The sequence below is a fragment of the Boleophthalmus pectinirostris genome, unplaced genomic scaffold (assembly GCF_026225935.1).
Source record: "Boleophthalmus pectinirostris isolate CB_2022bp ecotype Guang Dong unplaced genomic scaffold, ASM2622593v1 HiC_scaffold_20, whole genome shotgun sequence".
Lineage (NCBI taxonomy): Eukaryota > Metazoa > Chordata > Actinopteri > Gobiiformes > Gobiidae > Boleophthalmus > Boleophthalmus pectinirostris.
Genome location: NW_026571153.1, coordinates 3026780 through 3054342, shown reverse-complemented (window position 1 = coordinate 3054342; position 27563 = coordinate 3026780). Strand labels below are relative to the sequence as shown.

At 41.1% G+C, this 27563-nt stretch overlaps 1 protein-coding gene and 1 pseudogene across 4 annotated transcripts in view; one reads left to right on the top strand and one right to left on the bottom strand.

Moving 5' to 3' along the window:
• The window catches only part of dock11 (dedicator of cytokinesis 11), a 208025-nt gene that overhangs the window by 125583 nt on the left and 54879 nt on the right, over positions 1–27563 (top strand). Inside the window, exons 31-40 of one of the 4 annotated variants that reach the window (XM_055156685.1) lie at positions 950–988; positions 9009–9190; positions 10669–10776; positions 12711–12780; positions 17523–17605; positions 19781–19901; positions 21367–21433; positions 23427–23474; positions 23557–23696; positions 24999–25114. In XM_055156685.1, coding sequence (XP_055012660.1) covers positions 950–988; positions 9009–9190; positions 10669–10776; positions 12711–12780; positions 17523–17605; positions 19781–19901; positions 21367–21433; positions 23427–23474; positions 23557–23696; positions 24999–25114 — 974 coding nt within the window. Of the gene's footprint in view, positions 1–949; positions 989–9005; positions 9191–10668; positions 10777–12710; positions 12781–17522; positions 17606–19780; positions 19902–21366; positions 21434–23426; positions 23475–23556; positions 23697–24998; positions 25115–27563 lie in introns of all 4 variants that reach the window. The other 3 variants (XM_055156683.1, XM_055156687.1, XM_055156686.1) reach the window with 3 other exon arrangements.
• On the bottom strand, positions 9831–9947 carry LOC129409914 (5S ribosomal RNA; annotated as a pseudogene).

Here is a 27563-nt window from a genome sequence, read left to right as displayed (position 1 = left end):
AGGGGAAACAGGCCGGGCATTTCACATCCGAAAAAAGGAACACCAAAAGGAATGCGAAAAGGAAACGTCAGGGAGACTCACCAGAACAAAAAGACAAAGCAGAACAGGAAAACCTAAAATCCTCCATATCAGACACTGTAAAAGGAACAACCACATTCTGGATCGGGACATTGGATCGGAAAACAACAAGTTCAAACGCTGGATCAAGGAGGACGGTGAAATCAGGAAACGAGGCACGGACAGCGTTAACCGTGATGACGGCGCGTTCCTCCTTTCACACACCTGGGACACCCTCCTCCAGAGACACCGGGCGACGGGAGGCGTGGTCAGTCTGAGCGACCTGCAGGTCCATCAGGTCTGACCACGCCCACAGGAAGTAACGACAGCTGAGATACGACACGTCACCACCAACACCGGGGACAGTTCTGATGATGCTTGCAGCTAACAGCCGAAACATGTCAACAAGGTAAACACACTTTACTGCATTGTCTTTAAAAAGAACCCAAGAAGTTAAATTTGTGTATTTATGACACAGATGGAGGGATTTCTGTCAGAACTCAGCTGTACATTTAAAGATTTTTATTTATTTTTTTACAAACTGCCACCGGTACCGACCCACTCCACAAAGTAAAAATTAGAGAATAATAAAAATCTGTCATCTGCACTTTAAAAAACACCTCACGCTTCCAGCCACACGAATAACTCACCATCCTGACCCCGTCCATCACAGCAGACCTTTATTAACCAGTATTCTTCACACTCAGAGCTGCTCCAACACTTCTTCTGTCACCGATTTGACCAAACACGCCTCACGAAACCCACTGAAACACGTGTGAAAAATGCTGCATGTTTGCATTATGTCAAGTGATCCTCCCAGTTGCTTTGTTTTTACCCCTCCTCCTTGTTTTTTTTTTTGTTTTTTTTTGTGTTCTGCCTGTTCTCTGGTCAGATTTAATTCCATATGCGACGGAGCTTTTTGGGCCAGTAGGTAGGTGACGCGTCCACGCACCATCTGCACCTGCACCTGTGCACCTGTCCTGTCCTGTCCACTCCACTAACCTCCGCTCTGTGTGTCGTTCGGTCACTTGGTTTTTCAAAATAAAACCAAAATAAGAAAATGAAAAAAACAACGATTTTCTTCATGATTTGTCTCCAAAACTAAAATGAAAAAACGGATGATGATCGTTTCCCGTTTGCGTGATTTAAACTGCGATGCCGAACCAGGACTAAAACAGGACTAAAACAGGACTAAACAGGTCTAAACAGGTCTAAAACAGGTCTAAACCAGGTCTAAACCAGGTCTAAAACAGGCATAAACCAGGTCTAAAACAGGCGTAAACCAGGTCTAAACCAGGTCTAAAACAGTGTCTAAAACAGGGTCTAAAACAGGTCTAAACCAGGACTGAAACAGGGTCTAAACAGGTCTAACAGGTCTAAACAGGGCTAAACAGGTCTAAACCAGTAAACCAGGTCTAAAACAGGTCTAAAACAGGGTCTAAACCAGGTCTAAAAACAGGTAAAACAGGGTCTCTAAACCAGGTCTAAAAAGTCTAAACCAGGTCTAAAACAGGTCTAAACCAGGGTCTAAAACAGATCTAAACCAGGTCTAAAACAGTCTAAAACCAGGGTCTCTGTCTAAACCAGGGTCTAAAAAGGTCTAAACAACAGGTCTAAAACAGTCTAAACAGGTCTAAAACAGCTAAACCAGTCTAAAACAGGGTCTAAAACAGTCTAAACAGGGTCTAACACTAAACAGGTCTGTCTAAACCAGGTCTAAAACAGGTCTAAACCAGGTCTAAAACAGGTCTAAAACAGGTCTAAACCAGGTCTAAAAAAGTCTAAACCAGGTCTAAAACAGGTCTTAAACCAGGTCTAAAACAGGTCTAAAACAGGTCTAAAACCAGGTCTAAAACCAGTCTAAACCAGGTCTTCTAAACAGGTCTAAACAGGTCTAAAACAGGTCTAAACCAGTCTAAAACAGGTCTAAACAGGTCTAAACCAGGTCTAAAGGTCTAAACAGGTCTAAAGTCTAAAAGGGTCTCTAAACCAGGGTCTAAAACAGTCTAAACCAGGGTCTAAACCAGGTCTAAACCAGGTCTAAAACAGGTCTAAAACAGGTCTAAACCAGGTCTAAACTTGGTCTAAACCAGGGTCTAAAACAGATCTAAACCAGGTCTAAAACAGGTCTAAACCAGGGTCTTAAACAGGTCTAAACTGGTCTCAGTCCTGGTCTGGTCCCGATCTCAGTTCCAGTCTGAGTCTGAGTCTGAGTCTCAGTCTCAGTCCCGGTCTGAGTTCCGGTCTGGTCCAGTCCTGACACCTGTGCACCTGTCCTGTCCTGTCCACTCCACTAACCTCCGCTCATTCTCTGGACGCTCTGAACGAGGCTGCAGCTCACGACCGTCAGACCCGGCGTTTAGACCCACGTCACCAACTTTACAGCCAAAATACAAGCGCCGGGAAGAAGTGTTTGAGCCCAGTCTGTGTGTCGTTCGGTCACTTGGTTTTTCAAAATAAAACCAAAATAAGAAAATGAAAAAAAACAACGATTTTCTTCATGATTTGTCTCCAAAACTAAAATGAAAAAACGGATGATGATCGTTTCCCGTTTGCGTGATTTAAACTGCGATGAACAGACTAAAACAGGACTCAGTCTAAAACAGGACTAAACCAGGTCTAAAACAGGTCTAAACGTAAAAAGTCTAAACAGGCAGGTAAACCTAAACAGTAAAAGGTCGTCTAAAACAGGGTCTAAAACAGGTCTAAACCAGACTGAAACAGGTTAAACCAGGTCTAAAACAGGTCTAAACCAGGGTCTAAACCAGGTCTAAAACAGGTCTAAAACAGGTCTAAACCAGGTCTAAAACAGGTAAACAGGTCTAAACAAAACAGGTCTTCTAAAACCAGGTCTAAAACTAAACCAGTCTAAAACAGTCTAAACCAGGTCTAAAACAGTCTAAACCAGGTCTAAAACAGATCTAAACCAGGTCTAAAAAATCTAAACAGGGTCTAAAACAGGTCTAAACCAGGTCTAAAACAGGTCTAAAACAGGTCTAAACCAGGGTCTAAAACAGGTCTAAAACAGGGTCTAAAACAGGTCTAAACCAGGTCTAAACCAGGTCTAAAACAGGTCTAAACCAGGGTCTAAAACAGGTCTAAACCAGGGTCTAAAACAGATCTAAACCAGGGTCTAAAACAGATCTAAACCAGGGTCTAAAACAGATCTAAACCAGGGTCTAAAACAGTCTAAACCAGGTCTAAAACAGGTCTAAAACAGGTCTAAACCAGGGTCTAAAACCGGTCTAAACCAGGGTCTAAAACAGATCTAAACCAGGGTCTAAAACAGGTCTAAACCAGGGTCTAAAACAGATCTAAACCAGGGTCTAAACAGGTCTAAACCAGGTCTAAAACAGGTCTAAAACAGGTCTAAACCAGGTCTAAAACAGATCTAAACCAGGGTCTAAAACAGGTCTAAACCAGGTCTAAACCAAGTCTAAAACAGATCTAAACCAGGGTCTTAAACAGGTCTAAACTGGTCTCAGTCCTGGTCTGGTCCCGATCTCAGTTCCAGTCTCAGTCTCAGTCTCAGTCCCGGTCTGAGTTCCGGTCTGGTCCAGTCCTGACACCTGTGCACCTGTCCTGTCCTGTCCACTCCACTAACCTCCGCTCATTCTCTGGACGCTCTGAACGAGGCTGCAGCTCACGACCGTCAGACCCGGCGTTTAGACCCACGTCACCAACTTTACAGCCAAAATACAAGCGCCGGGAAGAAGTGTTTGAGCCCAGTCTGTGTGTCGTTCGGTCACTCGGTTTTTCAAAATAAAACCAAAATAAGAAAATGAAAAAAAACAACGATTTTCTTCATGATTTGTCTCCAAAACTAAAATGAAAAAACGGATGATGATCGTTTCCCGTTTGCGTGATTTAAACTGCGATGCCGAACCAGGACTAAAACAGGACTAAACCAGGTCTAAAACAGGTCTAAAACAGGTCTAAAACAGGTCTAAAACAGGGTCTAAACCAGGTCTAAAACAGGCATAAACCAGGTCTAAAACAGGGTAAACCAGGTCTAAAACAGGTCTAAACAGGTCTAAAACAGGTCTAAACAAAACAGGTCTAAACCAGGTCTAAAACAGGTCTAAAAAAACAGGTCTAAAACAGGTCTAAAACCAGGTCTAAAACAGGTCTAAACAGGTCTAAAACAGGGTCTAAACCAGGTCTAAAAACTAAAACAGGTCTAAAACAGGTCTAAAACAGGTCTAAAACAGGTCTAAACCAGGTCTAAAACAGGTCTAAAACAGGGTCTAAACCAGGTCTAAACCAGGTCTAAAACCAGGTCTAAACAGGGTCTAAAACAGGGTCTAAACCAGGTCTAAAACAGGTCTAAAACAGGGTCTAAACAGGTCTAAACAGGTCTAAAACAGGTCTAAAACCAGGTCTAAAACAGGTCTAAACCAGGGTCTAAAACAGGGTCTAAAACCAGGTCTAAAACAGGTCTAAACCAGGGTCTAAAACAGGTCTAAACCAGGGTCTAAAACAGGGTCTAAACCAGGTCTAAACTGATCTCAGTCCTGGTCTGGTCCCAATCTCAGTTTCGGTCTGAGTCCCAGTCTCAGTCTCAGTCTCAGTCTCAGTCCCGGTCTGAGTTCCGGTCTGGTCCAGTCCTGATACTCCTGGTTCAGTCCTGGTTTATGACTGAGACCACGACCAGACCAAGACTGAGACCGGGACTGAGACCGTTCAGACCTGAGACCTGGTTCAGTCCTGAGTCCTGAGTCCTGGTTCAGTCCTGGTTTAGTCCTGGTTCAGTCCTGGTTCAGTCCGTGATTCGTTTTTTCCCTTTTTCATTTAAACACAAAATCAAAAACTGAAAAAAAAAAAAAAAAAATCATTATCTGTTTTTTTTTTTTTTTTTTTGGAGTTTTGGAAGAAATCATTTTGTTTTTCTTATTTTTAGTTTTATTTTGAAAAACGAATGAACAAACGACACACAGATTCTCTTTAATGGTGTTTACAGTTGTCGCTAAATTAAAATTGTTATTATGACGATGAGTTTTCCATGAAGTTTGACAATAATCAATTCCTCCAATATCGGAAAACGGTCTGGATTTGAATCCCGGGTCTGAAACTTTTGCACTAACTCTCTGTCAAATGGACTTTTTTTTAAACGCTTGGCTTTCGGGGACTTCCTGTTTCCAAACACTCTTACAGGAAGTAGAAACTTAAACTATAAATAAATAAATCTCTTGTTTTCCTCACTGGTTTAAGTCTCTGGGGTCGTTCCTTCTCCCGTCCGTGTGATTTTAGACGACGGGATGTGTGTCATTACGCTCAGTGTTGGAGTAACGTGTTATAAAAGTAACAAATTACTGTAATGTGTTGTTTTTTTGCAGTAATGTGGCGTTACAGGGAAAAAACTGTATTATTTTACTGTGTACAAATGTGAGTAACGCGCGTCCTGGTTCAGTCCTGGTTTAGTCCTGGTTTAGTCCTGGTTTAGTCCTGGTTTAGTCCTGGTTTAGTCCTGGTTTAGTCCGGTTTAGTCCTGGTTTAGTCCTGGTTGGTTTAGTCCTGGTTTAGTCCTGTTTAAGTCCTGGTTTTCCTGGTTTTCCTGGTTTAGTCCTGGTTTAGTCCTGGTTAGTTCTGGTTTAGTCCTGGTTTAGTCCTGTTTAGTCCTGGTTCAGTTAGTCCTGGTTTAGTCCTGGTTTAGTCCTGGTTTAGTCCTGGTTCAGTTTTCAGTCCTGGTTAGTCCTGGTTAGTCCTGGTTTAGTCCTGGTTTCAGTCCTGGTTTAGTCCTGGTTTAGTCCTGATTTAGTCCTGGTTTAGTTTAGTCCTGGTTCAGTCCTGGTTTAGTCCTGGTTTAGTCCTGGTTTAGTCCTGGTTTAGTCCTGGTTTTAGTCCTCGGTTTCAGTCCTGGTTCAGTCCTGGTTAGGTTTAGTTTAGTCCTGGTTTAGTCCTGATTTAGTCCTGGTTTAGTCCTTGTTTAGTCCTGGTTTAGTCCTGGTTCAGTCCTGGTTCAGTCCTGGTTTAGTCCTGGTTTAGTCCTGGTTTAGTCCTGTTTAGTCCTGGTTCAGTCCTGGTTAGTCCTAGTTAAGTCCTGGTTTAGTCCTGGTTCATTTCTGGTTTAGTCCTGATTTAGTCCTGGTTTAGTCTTGGTTTAGTCCTGGTTTAAGTCCTGGTTTAGTCCTGGTTTAGTCCTGGTTTAGTATTGGTTTATCCTGGTTTAGTCCTGATTAGTCCTAGTCCTGGTTTAGTCCTGGATTTAGTCCTGGTTTAGTCCTGGTTTAGTCCTGGTTTAGACCTGGTTTAGTCCCGGTTTAGTCCTGGTTTAGTCCTGGTTCAGCTCTGATTTAGTCCTCGGTTCAGTCCTGATTTAGTCCTCGGTTCAGTCCTGATTTAGTCCTGGTTTAGTCCTCGGTTCAGTCCTGATTTAGTCCTGGTTTAGTCCTGGTTTAGTCCTGGTTCAGTCCGTATACGCCGCAAAAGTTCAGCATCTTCGCACTTATTTCGGTGACAGTAAATTAAAAATTAATCCAATAATCGTGTCATATTTCACATTTTAAACACAGTAATATTATAATGTAAAAAAATGATTTTGAAACGACAGAAACACGTCATAAATAAACAACACGTTACAGTTTTAAAGTCACTCCCGGTTGATTCCAAATTGCCGTCAGTGTTTTGATTATGATCGTCGTCTGTCAGTTTTACTCGCCGACGTGTTGGAACAGCAAACAACAATTTCCTCCATGTTTCCATCAGCACGTCTCGTTTAATTTAGGATATGAAATTACGATGTTTGTTGTTATTATTATTATTTTATTATGTGTAAAGACATATTCATCTGGCATTTTCCATCGAATACAAGTCTGCACCTGTCACCTGCACCTGGAGCATCCAAGCGCCTCGTCTTGGATTATTAGTTTAAAGTTGAACTATGCAAATTTTCTGGTGTTTTTTTTTTTTTTATTTTAAATTTTTTTTGTCGACGGCTTGTCTAGACGGAAGCGTATTTGCTTTGTCTGGAATGTTCCGCAGTATGTGAGCGTTTAAAATCCGTGTGTCGTTCGTTCGTTCGTTTTTCGATGTAAAACCAAAAATAAGAAAATGAAAAAAAAAAAAAAAAAAACGACAATTTTCTTCATTATTTGTCTCTAAAACTAAAATGAAAAAAAAAAAATAAATAAAAAAAAAACAGATAATGGTTCGTTTTTTTTCAGTTTTCGATTTTGTGTTTAAATGAAAAATGGAAAAAAAAACGGATAACGACCGTTTCCCGTTTACGTGACTTAAACTGTGATGTTGGACCAAAGCAGGTCCGGGACCAAACCGGGACCGAGATCAGGACTGAGATCAGGACCGAGATCAGGACTGAGATCAGGACTGAGATCAGGACTTAGATCAGGACTTAGACCAGGGCTGAAAACAGTTTAGTCCTGGTTCAGTTTGACATCTCAGTTTAAGTCATGGAAATGGTAAACTATTACTACTACTACTACTACTACTACTACTACTACTACTACTACTACTACTACTACTACTACTACTACTACTACTACTACTACTACTACTACTACTACTACTACTACTACTACTATACTACTACTACTACTACTACTACTACTACTACTACTACTACTACTACTACTACTACTACTACTACTACTACTACTACTACTACTACTACTACTACTACTACTACTACTACTACTACTACTACTACTACTACTACTACTAGTAGTAGTACTACTTTTGTACTACTACTACTACTACTACTACTACTACTTTACTACTACTACTACTACTACTACTACTACTACTACTACTACTACTACTTCTACTAGTAGTACTACTTTTATAACTACTACTACTACTTTTATAACTACTACTACTACTACTACTACTACTACTACTTTTATAACTACTACTACTTTTATAACTACTACTACTACTACTACTACTTACTACTTTTACTACTACTACTACTAGTACTACTTTTATAACTACTACTACTACTAGTAGTACTTTTATAACTACTACTAGTAGTACTTTTATAACTACTACTACTACTACTACTACTACTACTACTACTACTACTACTACTACTACTACTACTACTACTACTTTATAACTACTACTACTACTACTATTATAACTACTACTTCTTCTTTTTTTAACTACTACTAAATCTTTTACAACTTCTTTTATAACTACTACTACTACTACTACAAGTACTACTACTACTACTACTACTACTACTACTACAAGTGGTAGTACTACAAGTGGTAGTACTACTACTACTACTACTACTACTACTACTACTACTACTACTACTACTACTACTACTACTACTACTTCTTTTATAAGTCTTTTATAAGTACTACTACTTCTTTTATAAGTACTATACTACTACTACTTCTTTTATAAGTACTACTACTACTTCTTTTTATAAGTACTACTACTTCTTTTATAAGTACTACTACTTCTTTTATAACTTCTTTTATAACTTCTTAAGTACTACTACTTCTTTTATAAGTACTACTACTTCTTTTATAAGTACTTCTACTACTACTTCTTTTATAAGTACTACTACTTCTTTTATAACTTCTTTTATAAGTACTACTACTTCTTTTATAAGTTTTTTTATAACTACTACTTCTTTTAGAACTTCTTTTATCTCATCAGATTCTCCTCGTGTCTGTGGTTTTCGTTTTTTGTCGCACGTTTAAAAAAATCCTGTAGTGTGTGACGACCTTTAGACAAATGAGTTTAATGCCATATTGTGCAACATTCCAAGAAACCAAGCAACGACATGTACAAGCAGATACCAGAAAAGTTACATAGTTCATCTTTAACTTCCAGTGTGTCTCTAAATCTGCAGAGCGAATAGTGATAAGTTTAATTACACGTGTTTTAAGTATTTTAGTAAATGTTTTAGTAGACTGACTGTATTTTAAAGTGTCAAAACGTCGTGATCTGACGTTGTTTCCCGCTGAATGTCACAGTAGAGCAGAGTCTGGAGTACAACCTGACGGAGGAGTTCTGCAGAAATCACTTCCTGGTGGGTCTGCTGCTGAGGGAGGTGGCCGAGGCCCTGCAGCAGGCCCCCGAGGTCCGGCAGCTTTCTGTGAGCGTGATGAAGAACCTGCTCATCAAACACGCCATGGACGACCGCTACACCGCCTTCAAGGTGAGGAACGACTTGTCACATTTTGAAGGTTTGTTGCTGAATTGATCAACGATCATATTGAAACCAGTCCATAAAGCAGAATCTTATCCCAGAATGTACGTACGATATTGTTTAAATAAAAAAGATCTGTAATAAATAACAAGATGCTCGACGTAAATGCTTGTCAAACATTTCATTCACACGTTTAAAGGCCCGTTCAGACCGCGGCGTTGAGTTCACATGTAAAGTCTACGTGGACGCGTCCTACGGGTTTGCGGTGCCTCTTCCGGTGTCAGCGTCTTGAACGTTCTGGCATCAAGGCTCAAGACACACGTCCAGGGCGTCGCCGTCAGCATCAGAAGTTGAAAATGCTGAACTTTTTGCGTCAGACGCGCCGCGTCGACCAATCAGATAAATATAATATAATAAATATAAATCACCGAGCCGATCGCCAGGACTGATTGATTGATTGATTGCATTTATATTGCACCTTTCAAGTTCCCCAAAGTGTTTTACAGTTCATTATTCAGTCACTCCACACTCAGTGGTGGTAAACTACTACTGTAGCCACAGCTGCCCTGGGGCAGACTGACGGAAGCGAGGCTGCCAATCTGCGCCATCGGCCCCTCTGACCACCACCATCACTGGCTCCACTGGCGCCTCACTGTGGCACCTGGAATTCCTACTGGTCTCCCATCCAAGTACTACCCAGGCCCAGCCTGCTGAGCGTCTGAGATCTGACAGGATCAGGCTTTTACAAGCCGGTATGACCACACTGGACCAGGACTGGACCAGGACTGGACCAGGACTGGACCAGGACTGGACCAGGACTGGACCAGGACTGGATTAGCGTCATTAGGGGAGTATGAATATATATACGCCACAGTCGCCGACCCAATCTCCTCCTCTGATAGTTTTATGTAATAAAAACTCTAAAGTCTCTCTTCGGGAAAAGACCGGGACCGAGCTCTTGTTTCCAGGGCAACGGACGCATGTCAAATATTTTTCTTCTGTTCTTCCACGGCGTCTAAGACAAGAACTGGGGCCGTCTAAACTCAAATGCATAAGCGTCCAAATTGAGGCGTCTAGGACGTTTTTGACGCCGCGGTCTGAACTTAAAATAACACAAAATCTCTCAAACTGAAAACACTCCGTTCCACCTTGTGATGTCATTCCTTGGAATTGCCGATCTCCACTGAACTGAAGGTAAAAGGAGCTGTGAGCCTTAAAACCACCGCTTCATGACATCACAAGGTGGAACAGAGCGTTTTGAGCTTTGGAGATGTAGATGAACAGTGGATGTTGATGGAAATACTTATGGTCATTATTTAATCACACAGTCCTGGTCCTGGTTTGAGTCCAGTTTAGGCCTGTGTAGACTTGTTTTGGTCCTGGTCTAGTCCAAACTTAAGTTCCAGGGTAGTTCTTTAGGGTAATACTACTTGGAAATATTAATGATTTATTGTTCCGTAACTAATATCAGTGTAAATGTTTTAAAGAACCAACAGGCGAGGATCTGTCTCCTGTACCTGCCGCTGGTGGAGCTGTTGTACCAGAACCTGAAGCAGCTCTCAGCTCAGCCGTACAACTCCAGCCCCGGACTCAACGTAAGACTCACTCTTTTGACTTTTTATTCATTCTTAGATCACACATGTTCATCATAGTTTAAAGGTTGTATGGAGGATTTTTTTTTTTGTTTCAAACTGTCAGTGAAAGATTAAAATACCATTACAGAGACGCAGCAGCTTTGTAATTATGATGACCAAAAAAAAAAAGAACTAAAATCTATCAACTGTGGACGTGTTGAGGCCAGATAAACATCAGCCAATAGAAAACGAGGCTCCCTCACTTTCTATTGGCTGTTAGGTTGTCAATCAAACTCCCTAGTGTAACTGACTCGTCGGAGCGCGGGGATTACGTGGTTTACGCAGCGGTTCTTAGAGGCTTTTTCGAACTGTCGCTTCCTCGCATTTCGCACAAAGTTTGTCGCGACGGCGGACGAGAATCCACGACCGGTTCGCCGCGAAAGAAAGTCCGTTTTTGAGGTCGCTGAAAGAAGAAGAGAAGAGGAAAAGGAGCAAAGCCAAACTGAGGTGATTCTCGGAGATCTCGTCCAGCGATGAAATCTGACGTCGGTCTATTACTTCTAGACAGGAAACTTCAACAGTAATTCTGAACGCGCACAAGGACTGTCGCTGTATTTCCCTTCCCTTAAAAAAATCCTCTATACAACCTTTAAGCTCTGGGACGTGATCATACTGGAATAGGGCTTGGGATCGTGACCACCGTGTTGGACGCCTTAATTTGATCAATTACTGTTATTTCTGTGGTAAACCGTCGCTGAAAAAAAGATCGGATCACTGTGTTCTCACTGTTTGCTGGCTTAACGATCTATATTATTCATTCGTTTTTCAAAATAAAACCAAAATAATGGAAAACGTCTCCAAAACCAAAATGAAAAAACAGATAATGATTTGTTTTTTTCTGATTTCGATTTTTTGTTTAAATGGAAAATGGAAAAAAATTAAACCAGGACTAAACCAGGACTAAACCAGACTAAACCAGGACTAACTAAACCGGACTAAACCAGGACTAAACCAGGACTAAACCGGGACTAAACCAGGACTAAACCAGAACTAAACCAGGACTAAACCAGAACTAAACCAGGACTAAACCCGGACTAAACCGGTCTCAGTCCTTGTCTCGGTCCCGGTCTCAGTCCTGGTCTCAGTCCCAGTCTGGTCCCGGTCTGGTCCCGGTCTGGTCCCGGTCTCAGTCCCGGTCTCAGTCCTGGTCAGAGTCCCGCTCTGGTCCTGGGCTGGTCCCGGTCTGGTCCCGGTTTGGTCCTGGTCTCAGTCCCTGTCTCAGTCCCAGTCTGGTCCCGGTCTCAGTTCCGGTCTGATCTTGGTCTCAGTTCCTGTCTGGTCCTGGTCTCAGTCCCAGTCTGGTCCTGGCCTGGTCTCAGTCTCAGTCCCAGTCTGGTCGTGGTCTGGTTCTGGTCTCAGTCCCGAACTGGTCCTGGTATGGTCCCGGTCTGGTCCTGGTCCTGGTCTCAGTCCCGGTCTGGTCCTGGTCTCAGTCCCAGTCTGGTCCTGGCCTGGTCTCAGTCTCAGTCCCAGTCTGGTCCCGGTCTGGTACTGGCCTGGTACCAGTCTCATTCCCGGTCTCAGTCCCTGTCTCAGTTCCGGTCTGGTCCTGGTCTCAGTCCTAGTCCTGGTCCTGGTCTCAGTCCTTCCCTGTTTATCATATCTCTGTATATTCCACATCCTTTTTGAGATTTTACCAGATTTTTTTTTAACTTTCTTTCTTTCAACTCTGCTTCTTCTCGTTTGTTTCTGTAGTTCAAGTTGTTTTTTCAGCCGTCTAAAAGCTCAAATCACAACTTTACAAAAACAAATTAAAATCCCTGAAAACGAAACTGAAACGAAAATGTCCACACGATTAAAACTCACCCTCAAACATCAACAGTCGCTTTATTTTACTGAACAGTCGATGTATAATTGGAGCTCACTAACCTTCTTTTTTTCTGTTTTGGCGTCAGGGCTCCAGAGACGACCTGATCTCCACCGGTTCCTCCGACAGCAGGAGAATCAGCTCGGTTGTGGACCACGGTAAACTCGGCCTCTTCCTGTTTACTTCCCTCCATTAACAATCTAATATTTATTTCCCATTAGCCGAGGGAAATGTGGCTTTATGCAATTTAGCTCTTGATTTTAATGTATATTTGAACTGTGTAATTCCTCCATAACTCCTCCAATTATAAACAATGATACTGAATCTGTGGCTTATTCAACAAAGCGTGTTATTGTTGTTAAAGTATTGTATTTTCCGGGATATTAGACGAACTCTTTCCCCATGAAGACGACATTTGACGAGCCCCGTTTTTCCTTAAAGGTTGTATGGAGGATTTTTTTATTTGTTTCAAATTGTCAATGAAAGTTTAAAATACCATTACAGAGACGCAGCAGCCTTGTAATTATGATGACCAAAAAAAAAAAGAAAGAAAATCTATCAACTGTGGACGTGTTGAGGCCAGATAAACATCAGCCAATAGAAAACGAGGCTGCCTCATTTTCTATTGGCTGTCAGGTTGTCAATCAAACTCCCTACGTTTCTAAGGTAACTATGCAGCGGTTCTTAGAGGCTTTTTCTAATTGTGGCTCTCTCGCAGTTCGCATAAAGTTTGTTGCGATGTTGGACGAGAATCCACGACCAGTTCGCCGCAAAAGAAAGTCGGTTTTTGAGGTCGCTGAAAGAAGAAGAGAAGGAGAAAAGGAGCGAAGACAAACTGAGGTGATTCTTGGAGATTCCTTTCAGTGACTGCGCGACTGAAGCAGACAAAGGGTCTAAAAACTGAGGTGTCGGTCTCTAAATTATTTCTAGAGGCTGTGGAGGAGGAAGGTGGTGTCACGCTTGCACTACATTTGAAAAAGGACTGTTGCTGGATTTCTCTTTCCTTAAAAAAAAATCCTCTATACAACCTTTAATGACGTGTTTTGACTCCTCCGCTGTTTCACTAAAGACGTGATTTGACGACCTTTAGAAACGGCTCGGTTTTTCACATTTAAACAGAGACTGCGGTAGGTGGAGCCACTACAACCCACACTAGACTGACCAATAGGATTCAAGGATATGTTTTCGCCGATTTTTTCCGAAGTTAATCGAAGTAGTGACGATGGTAGCTTCCGGAAAAAACACAACACGAAACAACAGCGATGGAAAGATCGCGGCGCACAGTTTTAGAAATAATGAGGAGCGGACGTATTTTATGGATAAGTTTAGAGAAAGTGACTTTTATAGATTTCAAAAGTGATGATGAAGTTGATTATAAAGTGGAAAACAGCGATAGTGACGGACTTACAGAGAGTGAAACTTGCGAACATGAGAATGCAGCTGATGCGTCTGTGTGGAGTCCTGCGATGTCCAAACAAACTATCTGAGCTTTATACTCGATTATGAACCAAAACTGCCCTGACGAACGAACCGAAAAAGCGGCGAGAGCAACGTGCGCTTCTAGACACGACTGAACAACCGAGTCACTGCGAACACGACGACAATCCAGCGTGTCCCAGAGTCACCGTGAACGAACAAACAAACAAAACCACTCACCCATCACACTGTTGGGTTTCCTTTAAAGTCCCACGTGGTTTATTTGTGAAAAAAGTTCGAAAATAGACCATTTAATGACGCCTAATAGTGCGGAAAATACGGTATTGTATTTAGGGCTGAGCCAAATGACATTTCCTCTGATATATTGAGTGCGTTTACATGCACATCAATAACCCGGTTATTATCCATATCCCGGTTATGTCAGTATTCGTGTTACTGTGTTTACATGCGCACTGAGAAACCGGGACACTCATATCCGCGTGTACATGATCAAATGGAGTATCCCGGTTTCTTGACATAATCTTACAAATGCGCAGGCGCAAAAATTAACTTAAATCAATTTCATAAACCAGGAAAAATACAAACCGTGAGCTCCTTTAGCATAAGAAGCTAAGGAGCTACGAGATCTCCCACAATCCACTGTGCAGATTCTTCATTAAAATCTTCTGCATAAATAAACTCAACTTTACAACATATAAACCATAAACACTATAGACACATCAGCCCGTTTGATCAGATAATTCAGCTCTGATCACATTTGTTTATGTTTTACAGAAACGAAACTTAAGACCGTTTGGCTAATTAGCATAAACTGTTAGCGGCGATAAAAACAACTCGCTCCTTGCGCCGCTGATGTGATCAGTTTCTTTTGGACTAAATGACACGACTCTGTGGATTATGTGTGTTATTTCTGTGACAGAAGAGGTGCTGATGATGGTAAGTGTGTTCTGTGCGTATAGAGTATAGGAGATAGTTCATGTTTTAGCTTTTCAGCGTCACACGAGTGCAGTCGTACGAGTGCAGGATTGTACGAGTGCAGGTTTAGCGCAGCTCTTTATTTTACAGTCATTTCACTCGTTTGGTCACTTTATTTATGTTGGTCAATTTATTTATGTCACTACTGTTGTGGTGAAAGGCTGGAAAGTGTCTTTTGGACGCATGCGACTCAACTTTATGTTGCAGTAACCGGGATACTGCGTTTACATGCCACAGTATCCCGGTTACTATCGGAATAAACCAGCTACAGTAACCCGGTTTCTAATAACCGGGATACTGCCATAACCGGGTTACTGAAACCGGGTTACTGCGTTTACATGCACCATCAAGAAACCGGGATACTGAAAAAACCCGATCATAACCGGGTTATTGATGTGCATGTAAACGCACTCATTGTGATATTTATCTGAGCTGACAGAGATCGTGGCTGATTGCAAAACGACAAAGCCTAGAGCAGAGGTCTAACACCGTTTTTCTCCAGAGATCTTCCTTTTACAAAACTAAAATTCCAGAGAGCTTCTCATTTCAGCAGTCGCAAAGAAACTGAGTAAATATAAAGTTGTGTATAATGTTTTCAGCTTGTCCAAGAAAGAGTGGAGACCAACTGGAGTCTTAAGCAGGAGAAGTTTATTTACCAACAATAATACGAGCCCCGAGGGACTTGAACACTCAAAGATCACACTGTGTTCACTTTTGACATCACACTATGTTCACTTTTCAAGTCCCCCCGGGCCGGATTATTGATGTTAAATAAACTTCTGCTGCTGAAGACGTCCGGTTGGTCTCCAGCCTTTTTACTTCCACTTTTTCTTGTACAAAAATGTGTTCATGGGGATTGGTGATGGGTACAGTTGGTGTAATGAGTCTGTACAGGAAGTCAGTGTTTTACATCAATATTATGAGTTTTACTTTTAGAGGGTCTGAGTTTATAAAGAGACACTTTGTCCCACTTCTTTTCAAACAGTAAAATTAATGGTAATTCCACTCATTGCCAGACACTAAACCAGGTCTAAACTAAACCAGGTCTAGACCAGGACTAAACTAGGACTAAAACCAGGTCTAAACCCAGATCCAAACCAGTTCTAAACCTGGTCTAAAACAGGTCTAAAACCAGGTCTAAACCAGGACTAAACCAGGTCTAAAACAGGTCTAAAACCAGGTCTAAACCTGGTCTAAACCAGGTCTAAAACCAGGTCTAAACCAGGTCTAAACCAGGTCTAAAACCAAATCTAAACCAGGACTAAACCAGGACTAAACCAGGTCTAAACTAAACCAGGACTAAACTAAACCAAACCAGGTCTAAAACAGGTCTAAAACCAGGTCTAAAAGGTCTAAACCAAAACCAGGACTAAACCAGGTAAACCTAAACCAGGACTAAACCAGGTCTAAACCAGGTCTAAACAGGACTAAACAGTCTAAAGAGTCTAAACCAGGACTAAACCAGGACTAAACCAGGTCTAAACCAGGTCTAAAAGGTCTAAAACCAGGACTAAAACCAGGACTAAACCAGGTCTAAACCAGGTCTAAACCAGGTCTAAACCAGGTCTAAACCAGGTCTAAATGAGTCTAAACCAGGACTAAACCAGGACTAAACCAGGTCTAAACCAGGTCTAAACCAGGACTAAACCAGGACTAAACCAGGACTAAAACCAGGACTAAACCAGGTCTAAACCAGGACTAAACCAGGACTAAAGTAGGTCTAAACAATATGACACTAACAGTAGGTGGACATACTTTAAAACAGCAGTGATTTCGTATGAAAATCATTTCTCTATCAATAATATTTTGAATTTGGTTAAGGAAAGACTGGACTTTTTATTTTCTTTTAGCAGATAAAACGTCTTATGTTAAGATTCTAGTCTTTGTTACTTTACAGCAAACAAAAGTCTGTTCATGGAGACTCGGGGCCGCAGACTTTGCAGCAGCTAAAAACTATAGATCCATAAATTGATTGGACATGAAAAAAACATATTTGTCGATCTCTACTAAAAACGAATAAGAAATTTAAGTAAGTGAGACTTTATTTCTACAACTTGTACAAGAACAGAGGAATTACAGACACGGTCAACTAAAATCTCGGCTAAACGTCAGAGTCGGGAGCTGCTTTTGAAAACCGTCAGTGGAGTCTGAGTCACGCAAGGGCTGGGGGCAGATCCATCAAGAGGCCCTGACCTGAGGACCTGAGGGTGCGACCTGAGGTGTGGCGGCGCAGTGAGTCACTAATCTAGAACGAAGGAGATAAAGAGTCCAGCAAACTGTAACTTCAACATCTTAAAGCGATTACAGATATCAGGAAGCGGCTTTAGTTTTATCCTTATCGCAGTGTGTTTTTTTTCTGTCTTTTACATCTGGTTTTTGATAACAGTATTTGCTCCTGTGTCCCGCCCTAAGAAAAACAAACTAATCAACTCGTGCTTCTTGTTTCGTTAGTAGTTCCATTTATTATTTACTTTTTTTTTTTTATCAGGAGCGATGACTCTGAACGGACACGTGAGACGAGAGGACTCCAGAGGATCACTGTTCATGGACCCGGGAACTCCAGACAATGAGTTCGTTCTACGCAGATTTTGACGTGGAAATTGTGGAAAAAAAAAAAAAAAAAAAAAAGAAATTAAAAAAAAAAAAATGATAAAATATTAAAAAAAATACGTACAGTTGTAGGAGTATTATCTGTTACATAAGGGTGAGTTGTTGTACAGTTGTAGGGAGTATTATCTGTTACATAAGGGTGAGTTGTTGTACAGTTGTAGGGAGTATTATCTGTTACATAAGGGTGAGTTGTTGTACAGTTGTAGGGAGTATTATCTGTTACATAAGGGTGAGTTGTTGTACAGTTGTAGGGAGTATTATCTGTTACATAAGGGTGAGTTGTTGTACAGTTGTAGGGAGTATTATCTGTTACATAAGGGTGAGTTGTTGTACAGTTGTAGGGAGTATTATCTGTTACATAAGGGTGAGTTGTTGTACAGTTGTAGGGAGTATTATCTGTTACATAAGGGTGAGTTGTTGTACAGTTGTAGGGAGTATTATCTGTTACATAAGGGTGAGTTGTTGTACAGTTGTAGGGAGTATTATCTGTTACATAAGGGTGAGTTGTTGTACAGTTGTAGGGAGTATTATCTGTTACATAAGGTGAGTTGTTGTACAGTTGTAGGGAGTATTTATCTGTTACATAAGGGTGAGTTGTTGTACAGTTGTAGGGAGTATTATCTGTTACATAAGGGTGAGTTGTTGTACAGTTGTAGGGAGTATTATCTGTTACATAAGGGTGAGTTGTTGTACAGTTGTAGGGAGTATTATCTGTTACATAAGGGTGAGTTGTTGTACAGTTGTAGGAGTATTATCTGTTACATAAGGTGAGTTGTTGTACAGTTGTAGGGAGTATTATCTGTTACATTGTGAGTTGTTGTACAATTGTAGGAGTATTATCTGTCTTATATGGAATTTTGAAAAACAAAACATGAAAACAAGCACACAATTCTTGACTTGTGTGATTATTCTGGTGATGTTTACTGTCTCTCTGTGTGTTTGTGTATGTTTATGTAATTGTGTTTTTGTTTATTTGTGTGTGTTTCATGTGTGTTTATGTGTGCGTGTTTGTGTGTGTGTGTTTTTGTTTATGTGTGTGTTTTTGTTTGTTTTTATGTGTGTGTTTTTGTGTATCTTTATGCGTCTGTGTTTTTGTGTTGTTTATGTTTATGTGTTTGTGTTTTTGTATATGTGTTTTTGTGTATGTTTACGTGTGTGTGCGTGTTTTTTGCGTTTGTGTTTTTGTGTATGTTAATGTGTGTGTTTTTTTTTTCATGTCTGTGTGTGGTTTTGTTTATGTTCATTTGTTTTTGTTTATGTGTTTGTGTTTATGTGTGTGTTTATGTTTGTGTTCTGTGTTTTTGTGTTTATATGTTTGTGTTTTTGTTTATGTGCATGTGTTTTTGTTTGTGTTTCTGTTGTGTGTTTGTGTTTATGTTTATATGTGTGTGTTTATGTTTATGTGCGTGTGTTTTTGTTTGTGTTTCTGTTTCTGTTGTGTGTTTTGTGTTTTGTTTCTGTTGTGTGTTTGTGTTTTTGTTTATCTTTATATGTTTGTGTTTTTGTGTTTATATGTTTGTGTTTATGTTTATGTGCGTGTGTTTTTGTTTGTGTTTATGTTTCTGTTGTGTGTTTATGTTTTTGTGTGTGTGTTTATGTGTGTGTTTATGTTTCTGTTGTGTGTTTGTGTTTTTGTTTATGTTTATATGTTTGTGTTTATGTTTCTGTTGTGTGTTTTTGTTTTTGTTTATGTTTATATGTTTGTGTTTATGTTTCTGTTGTGTGTTTTTGTTTTTGTTTCTGTTGTGTGTTTTTGTTTATGTTTATATGTGTGTGTTTATGTTTCTTTTGTGTGTTTGTGTTTTTGTTTATGTTTATATGTTTGTGTTTTTGTTTATGTTTATATGTGTGTGTTTATGTTTCTGTGCGTGTGTTTGTGTGTGTGTTTATGTGTGTGTTTCTGTTTCTGTTGTGTGTTTGTGTTTTTGTTTATCTTTATATGTTTGTGTTTATGTTCATGTGTTTGTGTTTTTGTTTATGTTTATATGTGTGTGTTTATATTTATGTGTGTGTGTTTATGTTTCTGTTGTGTGTTTGTGTTTTTGTTTATGTTTATATGTTTGTGTTTATGTTTCTGTTGTGTGTTTGTGTGTGTGTTTATGTGTGTGTTTATGTTTCTGTTGTGCGTTTGTGCAGCTGCAGAGGCGAGGTTCCACCATGAGCTGCAGTGCGGCGCCCCCTGTGGGCAGACTGGGCGTGTACGAGATCAAGGGTCTTCTCCTCTGCTTCCTGCACATCGCCAAGACCCTGTCAGAAGGTGAGAGGCTCTAAAGGTCCAACCACACCAAAGCCTCAAAGTGTCCAGTTTCTACGTAAAGTCGATGTGGACGCGCGACTAGAGCGTCCTGCGTTTTGGCGTCAGCGTCAAGAAGTTGAAAATGCTGAACTTTTCGCGTCGACCAATCAGGGACGAGTATCCAGAGACGCAGCGACGTTATTATCAGGAAGAAAAACCCCAGAACCACAAACATGAACAGAGAATAAATATATACACCACAATCACCGAGGACTAAACCAGGACTAAACCAGGACTTCACCAGGACTACACCAGGACTAAACCAGTACTACACCAGGACTAAACCAGTACTACACCAGGACTAAACCAGTACTACACCAGGAGTACACCAGGACTAAACCAGTACTACACCAGGACTAAACCAGGACTTCACCAGGACTACACCAGGACTAAACCAGTACTACACCAGGACTAAACCAGTACTACACCAGGACTAAACCAGTACTTCACCAGGACTAAACCAGGACTAAACCAGGACTACACCAGGACCGGACCAGGACTAAACAAGGACTAGACCCGGACTAAACCAGGACCGGACCAGGACTAAACAAGGACTAGACCAGGACTACACCAGGACCGGACCAGGACTAAACCAGGACCAGACCAGGACTAAACAAGGACTAGACCAGGACCAGTCCAGGACCAGACCAGGACTAAACCAGGACTAAACCAGGACCAGACCAGGACTAAACCAGTACTACACCAGGACTAAACCAGGACTAAACCAGGACCAGACCAGGACTAAACCAGTACTACACCAGGACTACACCAGGACTAAACCAGTACTTCACCAGGACTACACCAGGACTAAACCAGTACTACACCAGGACTAAACCAGGACTAAACCAGGACCAGACCAGGACTAAACAAGGACTAGACCCGGACTAAACCAGGACCGGACCAGGACTAAACAAGGACTAGACCAGGACTACACCAGGACCGGACCAGGACTACACCAGGACCGGACCAGGACTACACCAGGACCGGACCAGGACTACACCAGGACCGCACCAGGACTAAACAAGGACCGGACCAGGACTACACCAGGACCAGACCAGGACTACACCAGGACCGGACCAGGACTCCTCCTCTGATGTTTTATGTCATAAAAACACTCAAGTCTCTCAGTCTGGTCTGACATCGTTTCGGGAAAAGACCAGGACCGGGCTCTTGTTTCCAGGGTATTTTCCAAGTATTTTTGTCCCGTTCGTCCGCGGCGTCAAAGACACGAGCGTCGGGGGCGTCTAAACTCAAATGCAAAGGCTCCAAATAGAGACGTCAAGGTGTTTTTTGACGCTTTGGTGTGAACGGCCCTTTACACACAACACAACACCACGAGAAAACACACAACGAACCATCACAACGTTTATTTATTTAATTTGTTACAGAAGACGACGGCTGACGTGTTGTTTTTGTTTGCACACAGATACTCTGATGGCCTACTGGAACAAAATCAACCCGCAAGATGTTATGAACTTTCTCAGTTTGCTGGAGTGAGTTTTGTTTAGAATTTTAGAATTTTATCTTTATTTAATAACCAGCCGAGGTCGGTCAAAACAAAACGGTAAAATCATAAATTATCTCATTATTAAACCATTTGTGTCTGAAAAAAGCATAAAATGATAATCTGTGTGTTGTTTGTTCAGTAGTTTTTCAAAATAAAACCAAAAATAAGAAAACAAACAAAAAAACAACAATTTTCTTCATTATTTGTCTCCAAAACCAAAATGAAAAAAACAGATAAATAATGATTTGTTTTTTCAGTTTTTGATTTTGTGTTTAAATGAAAAATGGAAAAAACAGATAACGGACTGAACCAGGACTGACTGAACCAGGACTGAGTATCAGGACTCTTTAGGTGATCAGGACTGTGATTGGGACCAGACTTGAGACCAGAACTGAGACCAAGACCGGGACAGAGACCGGGACGGAGACCAGGATCAGACCGGGACCAGACTGAGATTGAGACCAGGACTGAGACCGGGACTAAGACGGGGACTGAGACCAGGATCAGACCGGGACTGAGACTGGGATTGAGACCGAGACTGAGACCCGGGACCAGACTGGGATTGAGACCAGGGACTGAGACCGGGACCAGACTAGGACTGAGAAAGGGACTGGGACTGAGACGGGGACTGAGACCGGTTTAGTTCCTAGTTTTTGTCCTAGTTTAGTCCTGTTTTAGTCCTATTTTAATCCTGGTTCAGTCCTGGTTCAGTCTGGCATCGTATAAGTCATGAAAAACTGAAAAAACGAATCGTTATTTGTTTTTTCATTTTAGTTTTGGAGACAAATAAAGGAGAAAATTGTTGTTTTTTCATTTTCTTATTTTTATTTTGGAAAAGGAATGAACAAATGACACATGGATTATTTAAAGGTTGTATGGAGGATTTTTTTTTGTTTCAAGTTGTCAATGATAGATTATAGATGCAGTCGCCTTGTAATTATGATGACCAAAAAAAAGAGAATAAAAATTCATCAACTCTGGACGTGGTGGGGCTAAACATTTGCCAATAGATAACGACACTGCCTCGTTATCTGTGAGCTGACAGGCTGTCAATCAAACTCCCTACGTTTCTAGCGTAACTGACTTGCCTGCGCCGCCGGTACGTGGTTTACGTACGACTGTCACACAGTCCACAGACGCAAGACGCACAGACGCTGTTTACTCCACCAACGCAACAGTTCTTAGCGGCTTTTTTTGACCTATATCTTCCTCGCAGTTCGCACAAAGTTTGTTGCAATGGCGACAAGAATCCAGGAGCAGTTCGCCGCAAAAGAAAGTCCGTTTTTGAGGTCGCTGAAAGAAGAAGACAAGGGGAAAAGCAGCGAAGCCAAACTAAGGTGATTCTTGAAGATTCATTCCAGCGATGGCGCGACTGAAGCAGACGCAGGGTCTAAAGACTGACGCACTGGTCCACAAATTACTCCTGGACAGGAAACTTCTGCTTATTATGAAAACGTACTTTATTTCCAAGAGCTAGACAAACGTTTTTCAGGACACGAAAGCGATATCCTATGTCTGAAAACGTAATTTTCAAGGCAAAGAAAGAGTCCGCTTGCTGCTGCGTGTTGTAGCTAGTTCATTCGCACTGAATCTCCGCGCAACCTTCTCTGCACCCCTTTCCTGCTCCTCTCCTCGCTCCCCGTTTCGTTCTTCCCCCCGCTCCTCACTTCTCCGTCTTGCCTAACCAACACTGTAGTTAGTTGTTTACAAGTCATGTGCAGCACCGGCTGTAAACAAACCTGTTTCTGGCGTAAGGAGGAGGCGGGAGGAGGCGTTTCTACGTAGGAGCTGTAGGGGAGGGGGGGTGGTTTCACGCATGCGCAACATTTGAAAAAGGACAAACAGTCGCTGGATTTCTCGTTCCTTGGAAAATCCTCTATACAACCTTTAAAACCAGTTGTGAAGTATTCAAGACAAAGAGACAAGCGGGTGGTGAACCCTCAGCAAACACACTGTGCTCATTGTTCTCGTGCTCTCAGGGTTTGTGTCGTTCAGTTTCGATATCTGGGGAAAAGGAACATTGGCCGGTAAGAGTCTCTCTTTTCCAAATAAATAAATAAATTCCTGACTTATTCATTTCGTATGAATGGTGGTTTTGTACTTTCACAGGGGTCAGGACGTGTGTTTGTCGAAGCTGTTTTCTTCGGAGAGAAAGTCCCAGACGATGCCGGTCATGCGCTGTAACAGAGCGAGCCTCATGCAAACCAAGATCAACCAGTTTATGGAAGCGTCCCTCACTCTCAACATGGGTAAAAAATAAATAAAAACACCACGATTTTTCCCTTTCTTACCCCCAATTCACACCAAAGCCCAACACGAGCAGCAGCCGCGCAGCTTTTGAAACTTCCATTTTACCCAGTCTGACAGTGTAACACCCACAGAGTCAAACACACAAGGTTTTTACCAGGGGAAAGACAGGAAATAAACACGCGGCGTCAAAATAAACTTCCCATGTTTTAGTCCTTGTTAAATCTTGGTTTAAACTTGGTTCAGTCCTGGTTTAGATCTGGTTTAGACCTGGTTTAGTCCTGGTTTAGTCCTGGTTTTAGTTCTGGTTTTAGTCCTGGTTTAGTCCTGGTTTTGACCTGGTTTTAGTCCTGGTTTTAGTCCTGGTTTAGTCCTGGTTTTAGTTCTGGTTTTAGTCCTGGTTTAGACCTGGTTTAGTCCTGGTTTAGACCTGGTTTTAGTTCTGGTTTTAGTCCTGGTTTAGACCTGGTTTAGTCCTATTTTAGACCTGATTTTAGTCCTGGTTTTAGTCCTGGTTTTAGTCCTTGTTAAATCCTGGTTTAAACTTGGTTCAGTCCTGGTTTAGACCTGGTTTAGTCCTGGTTTTAGTTCCTGGTTTTGAGTTTAGTCCTGGTTTAGTCCTTGTTTTAGTTTCTGGTTTTAGTCCTGTTTTAGTCCTGGTTTAGACCTGGTTTAGTCCTGGTTTAGTCCCTGTTAATCCTGGTTTTTAAACTGGTTTCAGTTTCCTGGTTTAGACCTGGTTTAGTCTGGTTTAGTAGTCTGGCTTTTAGTCCTGGTTAGGAGTATTATCTGTACATGTGAGTTTGCACAGTTGTAGGGAGTATTATCTGTTACATCAGGGTGAGTTGTTGTACAGTTGTAGGGAGTATTATCTGTTACATCAGGGTGAGTTGTTGTACAGTCGTAGGGAGTATTATCTGTTACATAAGGGTGAGTTTTTGCACAGTTGTAGGGAGTATTATCTGTTACATAAGGGTGAGTTTTTGCACAGTTGTAGGGAGTATTATCTGTTACATCAGGGTGAGTTTTTGCGCAGTTGTAGGGAGTATTATCTGTTACATCAGGGTGAGTTTTTGCACAGTTGTAGGGAGTATTATCTGTTACATCAGGGTGAGTTTTTGCGCAGTCGTAGGGAGGATTATCTGCTACATCAGGGTGAGTTTTTGCGCAGTCGTAGGGAGTATTATCTGCTACATCAGGGTGAGTTTTTGCGCAGTCGTAGGGAGTATTATCTGCTACATCAGGGTGAGTTTTTGCGCAGTCGTAGGGAGTATTATCAGTGTTTTTTCTGTGTGTTTGTGCAGGCAGTGGTCTGTCTGAAGCAGAGGTGCATCATCAGGCTCTGCTGGAGGGGAACATGGCGGTGGAGGTGTGTCTGAGCGTGCTGGACGTGCTCGCTCTCTTCACGCAGTGTTTCAAGGTAAACAACGTGACGTCCGCTCACGCCGCGACAGGGAGTAACAGATTACATGTACTGGAGTTATGTAATCAGAGTACAAATGATGAGTAACTGTATTCAGTTACAGTTACTGTTGCAGTGAGTGGGAATTGGATTACAGTTACTTTGTTGGAATAAATGGATTACACAGAAATATTTTACTGTTTTTACATTTAGGCTAAATCCTCAGGTCTAAACTAGACTAAACCAGTCTAAACCAGGACTAAACCAGGTCTAAACCAGGACTAAACCACTAAACAGGTCTAAAACAGGACTAAACCAGGTCTAAACCAGGACTAAACCAGGTCTAAACCAGGTCTAAATCAGGTCTAAATCAGAACTAAAACCAGGACTAACCAGGTCTAAACCAGGTCTAAATCAGGACTAAACCAGGACTAAATCAGGTCTAAATCAGCACTAAACCAGGTCTAAAACCAGGACAAATCAGGATTAAACCAGGTCTAAACCAGGTCTAAACCAGGTCTAAACCACTAAACCAGGACTAAACCAGGACTAACCAGGTCTAAAAACAGGACTAAATCAGGTCTAAAACCAGGACTAAACCAGGTCTAAATCAGGACTAAATCAGGTCTAAACCAGGACTAAACCAGGTCTAAATCAGGTCTAAATCAGGTCTAAACCAGGTCTAAATCAGGACTAAACCAGGACTAAACCAGGTCTAAACCAGGTCTAAATCAGGTCTAAATCAGGACTAAACCAGGTCTAAACCAGGTCTAAATCAGGACTAAACCAGGTCTAAATCAGGTCTAAATCAGAACTAAATCAGGACTAAATCAGGACTAAACCAGGTCTAAATCAGGACTAAATCAGGACTAAACCAGGTCTACACCAGGACTAAACCAGGACTAAATCAGGACTAAACAGGTCTACACCAGGACTAAACCAGGACTAAATCAGGACTAAACCAGGACTAAATCAGGTCTAAACCAGGTCTAAATCAGGACTAAATCAGGACTAAACCAGGTCTAAACCAGGTCTAAATCAGAACTAAACCAGGACTAAATCAGGAAAAAAAACAGGTCTAAATCAGAACTAAACCAGGACTAAATCAGGTCTAAACCAGGTCTAAATCAGGACTAAATCAGGAATAAACCAGGACTAAATCAGGACTAAATCAGGTCTAAATCAGAACTAAACCAGGACTAAATCAGGTCTAAACCAGGTCTAAACCAGGTCTAAACCAGGACTAAATCCTGCTGTGGACGTGTTTCCTCTTCTTCTATCAATAATATTTTTAATTTGGTTCAGTAAAGTCTGGTCTTTTTTATTTTCTTTTATCAGACAAAACATTTTATGTGAAGATTTCCTCGTCTTTGTTTCTCTACATCAAATCAAATAATCCAAAGTATTCAGATTACATTACTCACTTTAAGTAATTTAATGGATTATGTTACAAACTACATTTTGGTGTGTGTAATCTGTAATCTGTAGGGGATTACATTTTAAAAGTCTCCTTCCCAACACTGCGCAGCAACGATTTTCACGAACGCACAAAAGACTTTACCCTCTGATAAATACACAAGTGCAAACCAGATTAAACTGATTCAATAATAGTTCAATGTTTTAAAGTGTCAAAAGTCAAATGGTTTAAATTTAAAAGCTCTGGAACAGACGTGGGCCTCGTGCGGTCCTTTGATCGACTCTGACCGGCCCGTTTGAGCTTATTTGGAATTACAAAATAAACAAAATTTAAAAATGCTAAAAAATGTCTTCCTCCAAAATCTGAACTCTGCTCCAAACCACATGCTTTTAAAGACAGAGAACTGGCTCTCGATCTCTCCGTTAAAAGACCCTTAGTGCAGCTTTAACTCTTTCCCCAACGAAGACGACATTTGACGACGACCCCTGTACCTTTAACTCTTTCCCCCCTGGACTTGTACTAGGAACAACCCAGACATATGTTACTAGTTCTGCCCATAGAGCATAACTGCATAAAAGAAAACAGACTTCCACGAGTGATTCTAAATGATTTTTACACTCATGAACTTAATTGTAACACAGACATATTTGTATCTCTGGAAACTTTAGACTCTGAACTCTTCATTTCTGGATGTTTAAATGTGATTCAACTCATTTACAGGTTTATAACAGCTCACTGAAAATGAGAGTTTACCTGGTCAGGTGAAAACAAAAAACTACATTCAGCATCTGATATATACATGTTCTGAGAACTATATTCATAAAAAAAATTAAAAAATATACTTTGTCAAAGTATTTAAACAGATTTCATATCACCAGATACAGTAGAGCCAAGTGTTCACCTGTTTTTACCTGTTGTTCACCTGTGTGCACCCAATAATTTTTCCATTTAACTTATTCAACTCATTTAGCTTATTCAACTTATTTAATTTATTCAACTAATTTAGCTTATTAATAATATAATAATATAATAATAAAACTCTTCCTCGTC